The following is a 15,931-nucleotide window of genomic DNA, read 5'->3' as shown; positions in this document are numbered from 1 at the left end:
TACTTGCATTTAAAAGTAGTTGGAGGCCACAGAAAGAGTGTTGTATGGCGTTGAAGCTCTTTTGGAGGTTTGTTAGCACAGTGTCCAAAGAAGGGCCAGATGTATACAAAATGGTGTCGTCTGCGCAGAGGTTGATCAGAGAATCGCCAGCAGCAAGAGCTACGTCATTGATATATACCGAGAAAAGAGTCGGCCCGAGAATTGAACCCTGTGGCACCCCCATAGAGACTGCCAGAGGTCTGGACAACAGGCCCTCCAATTTGACACACTGAACTCTATCTGAGAAGTAGTTGGTTAACCAGGCGAGGCAGTCATTTGAGAAGCCAAGGCTATTGAGTGTGCCGATAAGAATGCGGTCATTGACAGAGTTGAATGCCTTGGCCAGGTCGATGAAGACGGCTGCACAGTACTGTCTTTTATCAATGGCGGTTATTATCTCATTTAGAACCTTGAGCGTGCCTGAGGTGCACCCAGGACCAGCTCGGAAACCAGATTGCATAGCGGAGAAGGTACAGTGGGATTTGAAAATGTTGGGGATCTGCTTATTAACTTGGCTTTCAAAGATTTTAGAAAAGAAGGGCAGGATGGACAGGGTAGGGGGCAATTCGGTTTTCAAATCAGTTGATTCAGGAAGTGAATGGAAATGAAATGTATGAATTGAATTGAATGGTTTTCTATGAGGATTTTCCGAATCTAATTTCCAATTCACTTCCTGAATTGAAAACTGAACTGACCCCAACAGCAGTGAATCTCTCTCAGATAACAGTAGTTTGGGACAACGGGCCAAATGGCACCTTATTCATAGGGAATAGGGTACCGTTTGGGATGAAGTTTGGATTTCAGAAGGAGTGTCCTAACAGGTCTTTACTGTAAACATGTCAGTGTTGTGGTTATCACACTGCCTGGCCACAGGAGGTAACTAACTGTGTGCCATTCCTAAAGCTTCCTGCTTATTTGAAAACACAAACATTGACATGGGGTAGAATAAACAAGATAGGGGACAATATTTATTTGAGATACAGTGCTTGTATCAGTCTTGAAATGTTTCAAATACCAGAGAAAGATACCGAAATGTAATAACCTCAACAGGAGTATTTGTGGAAAGTTAGTGAACAGTAGAAAAACAGAGGCACTTGCACACAGATAGAGATCAGTGGGAGTTCTGCTGGTGTGTGTGTGTGTGCGTGTGTGTGTGTGTGTGTGTGTGTGTGTGTGTGTGTGTGTGTGTGTGTGTGTGTGTGTGTGTGTGTGTGTGTGTGTGTGTGCGCGCATGTATGTGTGTGTGTGTGTGTGTGTGTGTGTGGGGGTGGGTGGGTGCGTTTCTTAGTGATTGGTTTGACTCATAACCCGTGTTCTCCAGGGTGCGGTTATATCCTCATTGTGAGCGGGTTGAATAAGAGAAAACAATGCCTAAAAAAATCCTTAAATGTATAATTCTAAGTCATATCTATAGGCCACATTGAGTTTTTTTATCTGCCATTAGTGCGTAAGCCTAAGCTTTCAGGCCTAACTATATGTGCGCCAACTGAAACCTGGCACATTGGACGCTATTCTGTTTCTCAACAATGCTGCAAAAGAAAGGAAGACGATGTAGGCCATTATAGCCTCAAAATGTAATTGTTCAATAAATTAAATGGCAAAGTTGCCTAATTGCACAGTGCATTTTCATAAAAGCATGCGCAATGTAGGATTTATTATTTGATTTATTTTTCACAAAAGCATGCGCAAGGTGTACATTTTGGCTATTGTTTGATTTTTTTTTTCAGTGAAACATTAGTCTACTGTCCAATAGGCCTACATTTTACAGTAGGGTAGCACTCCAGGAACAAAGTTGGGCAGCCATGCATTCAGCTGTCCTCTAAATATAGAACTATGCAAAAAGGCATTACAGGTATTGGATATGGGAAAGTATACTTCAAATGTTTGAACTCAACACACCTCTTAGCTCGTTGGGCTAACAGAAAAGTGTGAACAGGTGTCTTAAGTTGCATCCCAAATAGCTCTCTATACCCTTTATAGTGCACTAGTTTTGATCAGTGTCCATAGGGCTTTGGTCAAAAGTGTCCGCATTAGTTTCAAAACTGGCTCTCTCACATAACTATTAAATAGGGCATTATTGGCAAATGTGAACAAACTTATTATGAGCTATGCTCCGCATCCCAAATGGCATCCTCTTCCCTATACATTATAGTGCATTACTTTTGACCTGGGCCCATAGGGCGTTCTAAGCTTCATTAGTTGTTGTTTTCCTTTGCTCTATTCTGTCATAGACTCTAATCATAGAGTCTGGATCCTAGAGGACTATTAAAAAAGTAGGTCAGAGGCCTAACGAGGTAAACTGTCAGCTACAGGAGTGGCATTAGGCAACGGTGGTGGTGAATGTATAGTAGGCCCTATGTCTGATGACTTATTTTACAGGTTTGTTCTAAACACACGTTTTTCTTAAGGTTACCTGTTTTTCTGACAGCTTGATGGAAGTCAAGGTGGAGAAGGGGAAGTGTGATGGGGGGTGGTGTTTTGTTCTGCTCGGATCTATGTTTTATTTCGGTTCACTACGATTATACTGTCTGGTAGAAAACCATTGAGCTAATTGTTTTTCAGCCTGTGTATATTGACTTCCTGGGTTAGAGCTGTTGGAATTATATTGACATAGTTTATATTTGTATAATTACAGTATATCTAACATGTTACTTTGAAGAAAAGAGCATAATGAGCCTGTTCAGATATACTAAGTTCAGGTGCTTTTATGAATTGTCTCTCTGTATCCTGTTTCATTTAGTTCATTTCTGTTTGTTTAGTTTTGAGAGTACCATCCACATGTATTTAGGAAACTAATCAGGAGCTACTCCCCTTTTCATTCAATAAACTAATTGTAAATCAGTTGAGCTGCCCAGGAACAGGGGAGAATGGTCCAGTTGTTCGCTGGCTAAATGTGGTAACTCTTTCAAACAGAAAACGCCTTCAAGTGCATACACAGTATGTTTGTATTACTGATGTAGCCCAACCAGCTTAGGAAAAACTTGTACATGTACAGTAGGTGTGTCCAGTTTACGTGTCTATTGAAAAAGATTGATTCAATACAGCCTGCCCAGAGAGAACAATTTTTTGATTCATGTAAATTCTGCAATATATTTGTTTTTCTGAAAAGTTAGCAAAAACAAACGAGATTCTGCAATGGAGAGGTAAACACTTGTCTCTTTATGTAACTGCATTATATGGTGTTATTTTTTATGCAGTACTAGCCGAATCACTGAAAAATAACTGCAGTGTATTGCATTTGAACTGCAGTTATACTGCACTGTACAGCAGTTATACTGCAATTGCAATCTTTTTTTGTGAGGGAAATTGACTTCAAACTCTAGAGACATTGTTGTAAATGCTGGGCTGACATGTGACCCTGACCCAAAACTGAACTGGATGTGGCATCTGATGATTGTTTGAACCTGGGTCTTGTGCACTCCACAAGACTGTGTTAGCCCACTGAGCTAAAGCCGAGGTGTTTGCATAAACGTCACACAACCTCCGTTGCACAGGATCAGGGTGACAGAGGAAGCAGCGAGAGCGGGAGGTGACTTTCAGGTTGATATGGATTGCATTGTCCTGACAACCATGGCGTTATTCATAAAGCGTCTCAGAGTCGGAATGCAGATCTAGGATCAGTTTTTTCTCGTAATGAATAAGATCACATGGACAGGGAAAACCTGATCCTATATCAACACTCCTACAATGAGATGCTTTATGAATATGGGTCCAGAGGAATAGTCAGCTCGAACGCATTAAACACCACTTCTGTCATTCTCTCTGGTTCTGAACGCTGCTCACAGCTAGTTAAAACATTTTTGAAATGGGGAGGTAGCTGAAATAATTCAATAAGAAATGTTAACTTTCAGAGTGGCTGATCAATTTGAGGACCAGTGTTTGTGTTGTCTTGGGAGAAAGTGCAGACTGCCTCATGCCTGGACTGTGTTAAACGTATGGAGAATGTTTGTTTGGTAACACCTCCTGCACATAAAAGGTTCTGTTGAAGTTGGCAGAGTCTCTCTCTCTCTCTCTCTCTCTCTCTCTCTCTCTCTCTCTCTCTCTCGGCTGAAAAGAGGAGGGGCCAACCATGAAGTAATCAGACACCTGCCCAATTCATGCATGTTACTGTAACTCGCTAAACTGCTCTGACAAGTTAACACACACTAGCAGGACTGGAGGCTGGCTGGATGCTCCACTACATCTCTTTACAGCAACACACAGTCATTCTCCCCAGACGGAGCGCTAGATAACAAATGGTGGGCTGGGAAGGAGGAAAAGGAAGGAAGAGAAATTAAACAAAAAGCAGAAATACACTGCCCTCAATGTTGCTAGGACAGAGGTCTTGAACTCTGCGCGGTGGGCTCCTTGCCATTCAACCAGCATGTCCCTAAAGGAGTGGGACGATTGGGAGAGTGCTGAAACGGACTGCTCGAAGGGACAGGATGAGGTGGTCATGATTCGCATGGCCAGTCTACATGTGGACCTGTTTCCTGCCAAGGACTTCCAAGGGAAGTTTAAAAAGATACATCCCAAGAAAAGGCCCACTATTCTGAACTTGGAAAGTAGGTGCTGTTTTGGATGTTTAACATGCTGCATCTTCATGCTGAAGGCTAGGGTTTTATCTGCCAATGTAGTTGTCGGAGGATAAGTCTTGGAACCTGGTTTTAGTGTGGGACCTGTGTAGACTTGATGCCAGAAAACTAATAACAGACTAATTGCAGCTACTCATATCACCACTCTATGAAATACCTCACTCTCCACTTATATTTGTCACGGTTACCTCGAATCTTAGGACTGTTTACTAAAAGATTCATAGAGAAACTTGTGTGCTATGTAGGCTACGTCATATTAGTAATTTCAAGTTTTAATGTCACATGCACAAATACAGTGAAATGCCTTTCTTGCAAGCTGTAAACCCAACAATGCAGTAATCATTATTAATGTAGAACTAAAAATAACAACAGGTAAAACAAAAACAAGAAATACAAATTTAAATAAGAAATAAGAAGAACATGAGAGAGTAAGTAAGTGTTATTCAGAGTCAGTTCCAATACCATATTTACAATGTGCAGGGATAGTGGAGTGATGGAGGTAGATATGTATAGAGGTAAGGTGACTCGGCATCAGGATATAAGATAAACAGAGCAGCGTATATGAAGATTATATGTGAGTATTTGTGGGTGAGAAAATGTGGTCAACTCCCTCTTGTAGGCATCAATTGGGTTTACCATGGTCGACAATCATGAGTTTCTAAATTGTTAATTATATTGTTTCTTATTCAGGAGTGGCGTTAAAAAAATATATATGAAGAAAACCCCTAAATTAACACGATGAAAATCATGAAATCACAAACAATAACACTTTTGCATGTAATCTGTGTGTGTGAGCAAATTAAGTGTGTGTGCATGTGTGTGCGTGTGTGTGTGTGTGTGTGTGTGTGTGTAGGTGTGTGCGTGTGTGTGTGCGTGTGTGTTGGAGTGTCAGTGAGTGTGCATAGAGACGGAGCAAAAATTAAATTCAAGTGTCAAATCAGATAGTCCGTGTAGCCATTTTGTTAGCAGTCTTATGGCTTGGGGATAGAAGGTGTTCAGGAGCCTGTTGGTGTCAGACTTGATTTTTAATTTAAAATATATATACATTTTCACATACTTTTGTATATTTAGTGTAGAAATGCTTGGACTTTTTTTAATTTCGGTGAATCTCTTATAGAATGGGTTATGTACAGCAAATCTTGGTGTAAAATAGTAAATAATGGTTACTTCTTTGAATGTATTGAGCAGCCTTGAGGTGTAAAACAAGGCCGTCTGTTGTCTCCGTATCTATTTGTTGTGGCCATCGATTTGCTAGCTATTAAAATCAGATCCAACAAGAACATCAAGGGGTTCCAGGGGTTAAAAACAAAAGTGTCAATGTATGCTGATGACTCAAGTTTCTTCTTAAGTCCCCAATCTGGACCACTGCATGGTCTCAATGAAGATATATCACTTTTCTATCCTCTGGACTAAAACCCAATTATGGTAAATTTCCCATATTATGTATTGGATCGTTAAAAGACCCCATACCTTGTAGTTTACCAACAAAATGGGGTGATGGTGAAGTAGACATACCTGGGATTCATATCTTTGAAGATATAAATTAATTTACCACAACACATTTCAATAGAAAGTTAGCAAAAACAAACGAGATTCTGCAATGGAGAGGTAAACACTTGTCTCTTTATGGAACAATCTAATTGATTAACTCTTTGGTCCTAACACAGTTTACTTACATACATATGGCATTGCCTACTCCAGATGACTCGCTTTTTAAATAATATGAGCAAAAAATATTTCACTTTATTTGGAACACTAAGCCACATAAAATGAAATGTGCCTATTTACACAATGAATATGAGTTTGGGGGGCTGAAATTATTAAAGCATTAATCCTTTCACTAAGTTGTACTTAAACTGGTTCTCCAGCAGATCACTAAGAAAGGCTTATCCTGTGTTCAAAAATTGCCATTTTGCCTTTAAACAGATTACAACTTTTCATTTCCGGTTAATTACAGATCAAAGTATCGCCCTTTCCCAAACAATCCATACAAAGCTGGTTACAATTGACATTTTATCCTCCAGAAAAACTGAACAAATATTACAATAAATATTATGGCTAAACTCAAATATACTGATTGATAAAAAAATGTCAAATGTATGATATTATGAATAGGAATGGTGTAGTTATGTCACATACTGTACTGTATGCAGCTATCAAAAATATATGGGAATGTTTGTTCAATCTAAAGTTACAACCAACAGCATTACCACAAAAATGGAAGAGGCAAGTAGAAGAGGGAGAAGTTAGGGAACTTGTTTGTCTGCCATATATTAAAGAAGAAAAAAAAAGCTAAACATATTTGGCAAAAATAGAAAAATGTGTTTCATTTGAGGATAAACACTTTGTCAGCTGCGCCATACAGGTTGCAAAGTAGCTAGGAAGAGATTTTCTATGTACCGATTCCATGGCACAAAAAAAAAACATTTTTTAAATAAATCGATTATACAAAATTCATGCCACCAATAGAATGTTATAAAGTATATGGGACATACAACAATCTCAGCTCAGCAGATTTTGCTGTGAAGAGACAGAATAATTAGTTAATTTACTCTGGTAATACCCCTATGTTGCTTGTTTCTGGTCACAGCTTCAGGAATGGAAAAGAAAATTCACAACCTTCATTTAAAATTAAACCTAAAAAATAGCAGTATTGGGCATTTTGGAAAGCCATAGTCAATCAATCAACAATATAATGATACTCGTAGGAAAGGTTTTCATCTTTAGCTCCCAATCTGTTTGACTATGCAATTAGAAAGGTTCAAAATTCATGTAAAACACAGCACAGTTGGAAAATAAATATATGGCACATGGAAACCAAACGAGGGTGGTCTACAGTGATAGGTCCGATGGCTGAGAGTAGCTGAGGGGTGGGACTAAAGAGCTCATGATTGGTAATGGTATTATTAATGGCCTGAGATTATTAGCAATTGCGGGTGGGTGCGGGTGAACAAACAGCTGACCCACTGTTTTTATTTGTATTTATTTATTTCACCTTTATTTAACCAGGTAAGCCAGTTGAGAACAAGTTCTCAATTACAACTGTGACCTGGCCAAGATAAAGCAAAGCAGTGCGACAAAAACAACAACACAGAGTTACACATGGGATAAACAAACTTCCAGACAATAACACAATAGAAACATCTATGTGCAGTGTGTGCAAATTAGAATAGTAGGGAGAAAAGGCAATAAATAGGCCATAGAGGCAAAATAATTACAATTTAGCAATAACACTGGAGTGATAGATGTGCAGATGATGATGTGTAAGTAGAGATACTGGGGTGCAAAAGAGCAACAACAAAAAATAAAAACATGGGGATGAGGTGGTTGGGTGTGCTATTTACAGTGAGGGAAAAAAGTATTTGATCCCCTGCTGATTTTGTACGTTTGCCCACTGATAAAGAAATGATCAGTCTATAATTTTAATGGTAGTTTTATTTGAACAGTGAGAGACAGAATAACAACAACAAAAAACAGAAAAACGCATGTCAAAAATTTTATAAATTGATTTGCATTTTAATGAGGGAAATAAGTATTTGACCCCTCTGAAAAACATTACTTAGTACTTGGTGGCAAAACCCTTGTTGACAATCACAGAGGTCAGATGTTTCTTGTAGTTGACCACCAGGTTTGCACACATCTCAGGAGGGATTTTGTACATTTTGTGCATTCAATGCTACGGGCGGCAAAAATGTCATACTCTTTCTGACCAGACAGCATCAGATAGATGTGCTACACATACAGAGACATAAGTGCGGTATTTTGTTTGCTTTGATGATTTCTCCGGTGAGATACATTCAGCCTCTTGTGAATTGAAGGAAAATTATGAAACAGAGAGAGACGAAAGATACATTATTTTATATATTTTTGTATTTTTGTCTTTGTCATCTTTTTGGGGAGGCCTGGCTTCTCTTGCCATCCATAAATACACGCCACTGACCACACTGTCAGGTCACTGACCTCCTCCCTAGAGTTTGTCTCATCATCGTAAGTGATCAGGCCAACCACCCGTAGTGTTGTGACATCGTGTGTGTGTGTGGAAGGTGTTGTACAGTACACAGCTGCAGGCGAGACAGATGCAGTTTCCTAGTAAAACTTGTGAGACACCTGCCCGACAGCTGGGACATCTCTGAACTCACATTTCTCTGCTTTTCTAGCAGTGGGGCTGTAACTTTGTAGCAGTGTGTCTGTAGCTTTCTTGCAGTGTGGCTGTAACTGTAGCTGTGGCGCTGTAGCTTTCAGTCATTGGTCTGTAGCCTTCTTGTAGTGTGGCTTAGGGTTGAATAGCGAGAACCAGTTTATCGAGATTTACAGAGAGTTCCCACCCAAACCCACTCCCTTTCGCAGGATAAGTTACTGCGAGAAACCAGTAAATTATAATACATTATTTATACGAACAGACGTGAAATGGGACTGTTAAATTATGTGCAGTGTCTAAATCTGACTTCTCTAGGGCCTTCTCTCTGCTATCTGCATGATCAATCATCAACGCTCAGGGTGGGGACAGACAGCGCATCTTAGTATGGAGCGCACTTCACAATGCATGTATCACCTCATCATGGTCACTTTTTTTCTTGTGACAGCTAGGCCTAAATTTGCTGCAGCATAGCCTATGCTACAGTAATATAAGGACATAATGCGCGTCTAATTCACAAATTTTCATCTGGCTTTTGGTGGTAATTTGCAAAAATTATTTTAATTTTAATTGCAGTTGCAGAGATTCAACAGTCTGCCACTCGAACATCGTTGCTTTAAATCAATGTGCAGATTATTTTGTGCCCAATTGAAATGAATGGTAAATAATGTATTGTTATTTTTTTTATTTTTTTTAAAATATGAATTGAATATTTTTCTAAACACTTCAACATTAATGTGGATGCTACCATGATTATGGAAAGTCCTGAATGAATCGTGAATAATGATGAGTGAGAAAGTTACAGATGCACAAATATCAAGACATGCTAATACAGTTGAAGTCGGAAGTTTACATACACCTTAGCCAAATACATTTAAACTCAGTTTTCACAATTCCTGACATTTAATCCTAGTAAAAAGTCCCTGTCGTACCTTAGGTCAGTTAGGATCACCACTTTATTTTAAGAATGTGAAATGTCAGAATAATATTAGAGAGAATTTTTTATTTCGGGTTTTATTTCTTTCATCACATTCCCAGTGGGTCAGACATTTACATATACTCCATTAGTATTTGGTAGCATTGCCTTTAAATTGTTTAACTTGGGTCAAACGTTTCGGGTAGCCTTCCACAAGCTTCCCACAATAAATTGGGTGAATTTTGGCCCATTCCTCCTGACAGAGCTGACGTTACTGAGTCAGGTTTGTAGGCCTCCTTGCTCGCACATGCTTCAGTTCTGCACACAAATTTTCTAGAGCCTCCCCCTTTTTCCTCCAAACATAACGATGGTCATTAAGGCCAAACAGTTCTATTTTTGTTTCATCAGACCAGAGGATATTTCTCCAAAAAGTATTATCTTTGTCCCCATGTGCAGTTGCAAACCGTAGTCTGGCTTTTTTATGGCGGTTTTGGAACAGTGGCTTCTTCCTTGCTGAGCAGCCTTTCAGGTTATGTCGATATAGGACTTGTTTTAATGTGGATATAAATACTTTTGTACCTGTTTCCTCAAGCATCTTCACAAGGTCCTTTGCAGTTGTTCCGGGATTGATTTGCACTTTTCGCACCAAAGTTCGTTCATCTCTAGGAGACAGAAAGCGTCTCCTCCCTGAGCGGTATGATGGCTACGTGGTCCCATGGTGTTTATGCTTGCGTACTATTGTCTGTACAGATGAACGTGGTGCCTTCAGGCATTTGGAAATTGCTCCCAAGGATGAGCCAGACTTGTGGAGGTTTACATCTTGTTTATCCTCTTGAAACTCTGGGGGCGCTATTTCATTTTTGCATGAAAAACGTTCCCGTTTTAAACAAGATATTTTGTCACAAAAAGATGCTCGACTATGCATATAATTGATAGCTTTGGAAAGAAAACACTCTGACGTTTCCAGAACTGCAAAGATATTCTCTGTGCGTGCCCTAGAACGTGAGCTACAGGCAAAACCAAGATGAAACGGCATCCAGGAAATCAGCAGGATTTTTGAGGCTCCGTTTTCCATTGTCTCCTTATATGGCTGTGAATGCGAGAGGAATGAGCCTGCCCTTTCTGTCATTTCCCCAAGGTGTCTGCAGCATTGTGACGTATTTGTAGGCATATCATTGGAAGATTGACCATAAGAGACCACATTTACCAGGTGTCCGCCCGGTGTACTGCGCCGAAATACAGAAACCGTCTCAATGCTGAGCATGACCTCAGTGTTGTACTGTCAAAAACTGATCCCAGAATAGACCTGCTTGTTGAAAACTTCAACCAGCCACACACTTCCCATTAGGACTGTGTGTGTGTTTTCTGGTCTACATCTGTGTTATGTATCAAACAGTGTATTCCAATTTAGAATACAAATTATTTACTATATTTTAACAGCAACAGTTCCAACCAAATTTTTTTTTTCAACAATACTTTCTATAGTAAGATGTACAGCAGGCCTGATCATTTTTCTTCTGTACTGTTACTTAGGGTTGAACTATCAAATTTAGAAAATACAAAACTGAAATACCTTATTTCCATAAGTATTCATACCCTTTGATATGAGACTCAAAATTGAGCTCAGGTGCATCCTGTTTCCATTGATCGTCCTTCAGATGTTTCTACAACTAGATTGGAGTCCACCTGTGGTAAATTCAACTGATTGAACATGATTTGGAAAGGCACACACCTGTCTATATAAGGTCCCAGTGCATCTCAGAGCCAAAACCAAGCCATGAGGTTGAAGAAATTGTCCGTAGAGCTCTGACACAGGATTGTGTCGCAGCACAGATCTGGGTAAGGGTACCAAGAAAATGTGTGAAACATTGAAGGTCCCTAAGAACACATTGGCCTCCATCATTCTTAAATGGAAGAAGTTTGGAACCACCAAGACTCTTCCTGTAGCTGGCCGCCTGGTCAAACTAAGAAAACTGGGGGAGAAGGGAACCGGAGAGCAGACAGATGGTTATTTTTGGCATTATAAGGCACAGGACCCTATGGCGTTCACAGAGCGCTTTGTACAAAAATGTCAGTCGGAACTGGTCCAGAAACCATCAATGGGGGACTTAACATCTACCATTAACACCCCACAACAACAGCTAAACCGGGCGCCCAGTGTTGCAGCCCCCCACTCTAAAACCTGTATGTTGGGTTAAAAGCGAAAGTCAAATTTAGGTTGGACCTTGTGTGCAATTGACCAATAAAGTGAATTCTCTCCCTTATGAAGCTTGCATTATACCAATATTATGAGATATATGTTTTGACTGAAAAATATGTGTTGAGCCAAATTCCAGGTAGGAAAAACTCAATCATTTCAACATAGTTTTGCCCTCTGTGTTACTGATGTTGGTAAAGGCACTACTGTGGTAAAAATATAGTCAGTCCCGAGTTTATGTGCATGGGTAGGAGGTAATTGAGGTAGCTATGCACATATATGTATGGTGAAAGTGACTAGGCAACATGATAGATAATAGACAGTAGCAGGAGCGTGTGTGTGTGGGCGTATGTAGTGTGTGTGTGTTGGGATGGGTTGTCAGTGTACTGTAACCTCCTGTACTACAGCTCCCATCCTCTCCCAGTCTGAGAGTCTCAGGTTGCTCAGTGACAGGGCTCAGCAGCTCTATGAGGGACGAGTCCCTTATCGCTATCATCATTATCAGGCCGCTGCAGAGACAAACACTGGTTATCATTAACTGAGCTCCGCTAAGAGGATTGCTTCCTGCACTCCCAGCCTCCATGCAGTTATTTAGAGGGAGCTTGCACATCGCCGTCCTGCACGCCTGCATGACGCGCTGCTTTAGATACACAGAGAGAGGGATAATATAGGAAGAGAGAGGGCAGGAGGGAGGGTGGGACAGAGAGAGAGAGGGATGTAGGGAGGGAGGGGAAGAAAGAGGGAGGGGAGAGAAAGAGAGAGGGATTGAGAGAGGTGAAGAGCGAGCGAGGGAGGGAGCAGGAGACAGAGGATGAGTGAGGACAGGGAGAGAGAGATAGTGGGAGAGCGAGCAAGGACAGGGAGAGAACATGATGGAGTGAGAGAGCAGAGAGAGATAGTGGATAAGTGAGTGAGTGAGGAGAGAGAGAGAGGGCTGAGCGCCAGGAACAGGAGGAGGAGGGGCAGCGCAGTGTCAGTTTGTTCTGGTGCTCGGGAGCGCAGCAGAAGTGTTGTGCATCACAGTGTGGTGACAGTGACAGCAACGGCAGCTCAAACTGCTGCTCCAGAGCTGCAGGAGTAAACAACAACAACAACAGTTGCATCCACAGGGAGACGTTCTACCTGTGTGCAGCCTGCATAGGCATGGCCAACCAACAGGACTCAGGCTTCTTTGAGATCAGCATCAAGTCTCTGCTCAAGTCCTGGAGTGGATGTGAGTATACACGAGTTTGCCTGGCTTCCAGCTCAGCATGCTTGTTTAGTGCTGTTAGCGTTAGCTACCTCACCAGACTAAATTAAGCTTCAATCATTCAAAATGACAGACAGCGTAGAGATGATAGCGTGGCATAGCGTTGCGCACATGTTGGCTGAAGTACTTAGTGGTGCTGATTCACTATGTGTTTTCCCCCAAGTTTTGGGGTTTTGGCTCCTTTTCCTGTTTGTGGGTGAGGGTCAGGGTAAGACTTCTTTCTACGTGAGCTGCCTGCCGTGGAGTTTAAATAGCTGCTGTTCAATGCTGGGCTACCTAATAGGATTAAGGAGGTTCAGCTCTATAGAGTGCCTTCCCATAGAGAGGCAGGATAGATAGGATGCTATTTGATTTGATTTATTCCTCATTTAGCCGACGCCAATGGCGACAGCTAATCTTACTGGGGCCTGACACATAACAATAAATACATTACATACACAAGAATTTACAGTTTACATACATTTAAAAACATTAACATGTAGTGTGTGTGCATCTATCAGTTCCACATGCATGTCAGTACATACACACAGCAAGTAGGCCACATGGGGGAGAGATTTTGGGCCATGAGGTGTTGCTTTATATGTTTTTTGAAACCGGGTTTGCTGTTCACTTGCTCTATATAAGAAGGACGAGAGTTCCATGCACTCATGGTTCTGTATAATACTGTACGTTTCCTTGAATTTGTTCTGAACCTGCGGACTGTGAAAATACGCCTGGTGGTGAGTGGTGGTGAGTGGTGGTGGTGGTTGTGTGTGTGTATGTCAGTGCTGCGTTTAACGACATCACGCTACCACGTTCCCCAAGGGCACCCCCCCCCACGCTCAACTCAAAAGATGGCACACAGAATGCAAAAATATTCTTAGAAATATTTAACCTCCACACATTAACAAGTCCAATAGCTCAAATGAAAGATAAACACCTTGTCTCATCTACCCAGCGAGTCAGATTTCTAAAATGTTTTACGGCGAAAACATAGCACATATGTATATCAAACCACCACAAAGACACATACAATATGTAGCCATTTTGTCAATCAAAAGATGCAATCACAAACGCAGGATTAAAAGAAAAATAATTCACTAACCTTTTGAAAATCTTCATCAGATGACAGTAATAGGACATGTTACACAGTACATTTATGTTTTTTTCAATAATATGCAATTTATATCCATAAATCTCCGTTTACATTGAGCCATGTTCAAAAAATGCTACGGAAATGTACGGAGAAATTATAGATAGCTCCGCCAGATAACGCCAGATAACAGCAATACACATCATAAACTTTGACTAAATATACATGTTCTACATATAGTTAGAAAGATACACTGCTTCTTAATGCAACCGCTGTGTTACATTTATTTTTAACGTTACAGAATTCGTTCACTAGGCAATAATCTGAGGCGGCGCACAGACGTAAGCAATATTTCTCTGCTATGTTGGAGTCAACAGAAATACAAAAGTACAACATAAATATTCCCTTACCTTTGATGGTCTTCGATCAGAATGTAGTGGAAGGAGTCAAACTTACCCAATACATCGTTTGGTTTCAAGTTGTGTGTCTCTGTATTAGCATATGCTAACAGCTTCAGCTGAAATGCACCCAAAATGACTTCTGGTCCCGCACAGTTGCGCATCAAAACTTCAAAATTACATATTACATGTTGACTAAACTGGTCAAACTAAGTGCAGAATCAATCTTTAGGATGTTATTAACGTACAAAACAATTGGTGATTCGACCGGACAAAAGCAGCTCCTCTCAGGTAATCTGGAATGAAGGAATGACTTGTGTACCATTCGCGCCAGAACGCGTGTCTAATTTATCGCGACACCTAGTATTTTGGCTGCCAAAAGGTCAAAGCTCGCGGGATTTTCTCCATTACTTGCCCTATTGAAAGAACACATCCCGCCGAAGACACAGAAACTGATCCCAGATCCGTAGCTGGTTGGGAAGGGTGGGGGCGATGACGTCAAAGTTGGCCCAACCTTCCTGATGAGAGAGAGAGTTTGGGAGAATGGCTGCCCTGTGAGTTCTGCTTTACATACAGACATAATTAGAACGATTTTAAAAGCTTTAGAGTGTTTTCTATTCAATAATAATTATTATATGCATATATTAGCAATTTTGGACAGATTGTTTTTCTGTTTACTATGGGCACGCAATTCCTCCAAAGGGGGCAGTATTGTGCTTAGCCTTAACAGGTTTTAAGTTGACAAGACCTCTCCCCATCTTTACAAACATTGAATCTACAGTTGAAATAGGAAGTTTACATATACCTTAGCCAACTACATTTAAACTCAGTTTTTCACAATTCCTGACATTTAATCCTAGTCTTTAGGTCAGTTAGGATCACCACTTTACTTTAAGAATGTAACATTTCAGAATAATTGTAGAAGAATGATTTATTTCAGCTTTTATTTCTTTCATCATCATAGGTACAATTCAACTGTGAGAGATGGAATCTAAAACAAAAATCCAGAAAATCACTTTGTATAATTTTTAAGTAATTAATTTGCATTTTATTGCAGGACATAAGTATTTGATACATCAGAAAAGCAGAACTTAATATTTGGTACAGAAACCTTTGTTTGCAATTACAGAGATCATACGTTTCCTGTAATTCTTGACCAAGTTTGCACACACTGCAGCAGGGATTTTGGCCCACTCCTCTATACAGACCTTCTCCAGATCCTTCAGGTTTCGGGGCTTTCGCTGGGCAATACAGACTTTCAGCTCCCTCCAAAGATGTTCTAAAAATCCAGAAAATCACATTGTATGATTTTTAAGTAATTCATTTGCATTTTATTGCATGACATAAGTAT

At 40.4% G+C, this 15,931-nt stretch overlaps 1 protein-coding gene across 3 annotated transcripts in view; it reads left to right on the top strand.

Annotated features, from left to right (window-relative positions):
* The first annotated feature begins 4,199 nt into the window (after positions 1–4,199).
* The window catches only part of LOC135552472 (protein furry homolog), a 250,025-nt gene continuing 238,293 nt past the window's right edge, over positions 4,200–15,931 (top strand). For 2 of the 3 annotated variants that reach the window (XM_064984132.1, XM_064984129.1), the window contains exon 1: positions 4,200–4,583. In XM_064984132.1, coding sequence (XP_064840204.1) covers positions 4,403–4,583 — 181 coding nt within the window. In that variant the 5' untranslated portion in view covers positions 4,200–4,402. Of the gene's footprint in view, positions 4,584–12,668; positions 13,075–15,931 lie in introns of those variants that run through there. The other variant, XM_064984130.1, reaches the window with a different exon arrangement.

The sequence above is a fragment of the Oncorhynchus masou genome, chromosome 13 (assembly GCF_036934945.1).
Source record: "Oncorhynchus masou masou isolate Uvic2021 chromosome 13, UVic_Omas_1.1, whole genome shotgun sequence".
NCBI lineage: Eukaryota > Metazoa > Chordata > Actinopteri > Salmoniformes > Salmonidae > Oncorhynchus > Oncorhynchus masou.
Note: the sequence above shows the minus strand (reverse complement) of the source record. Positions and strands in the feature narration are given on the sequence as shown.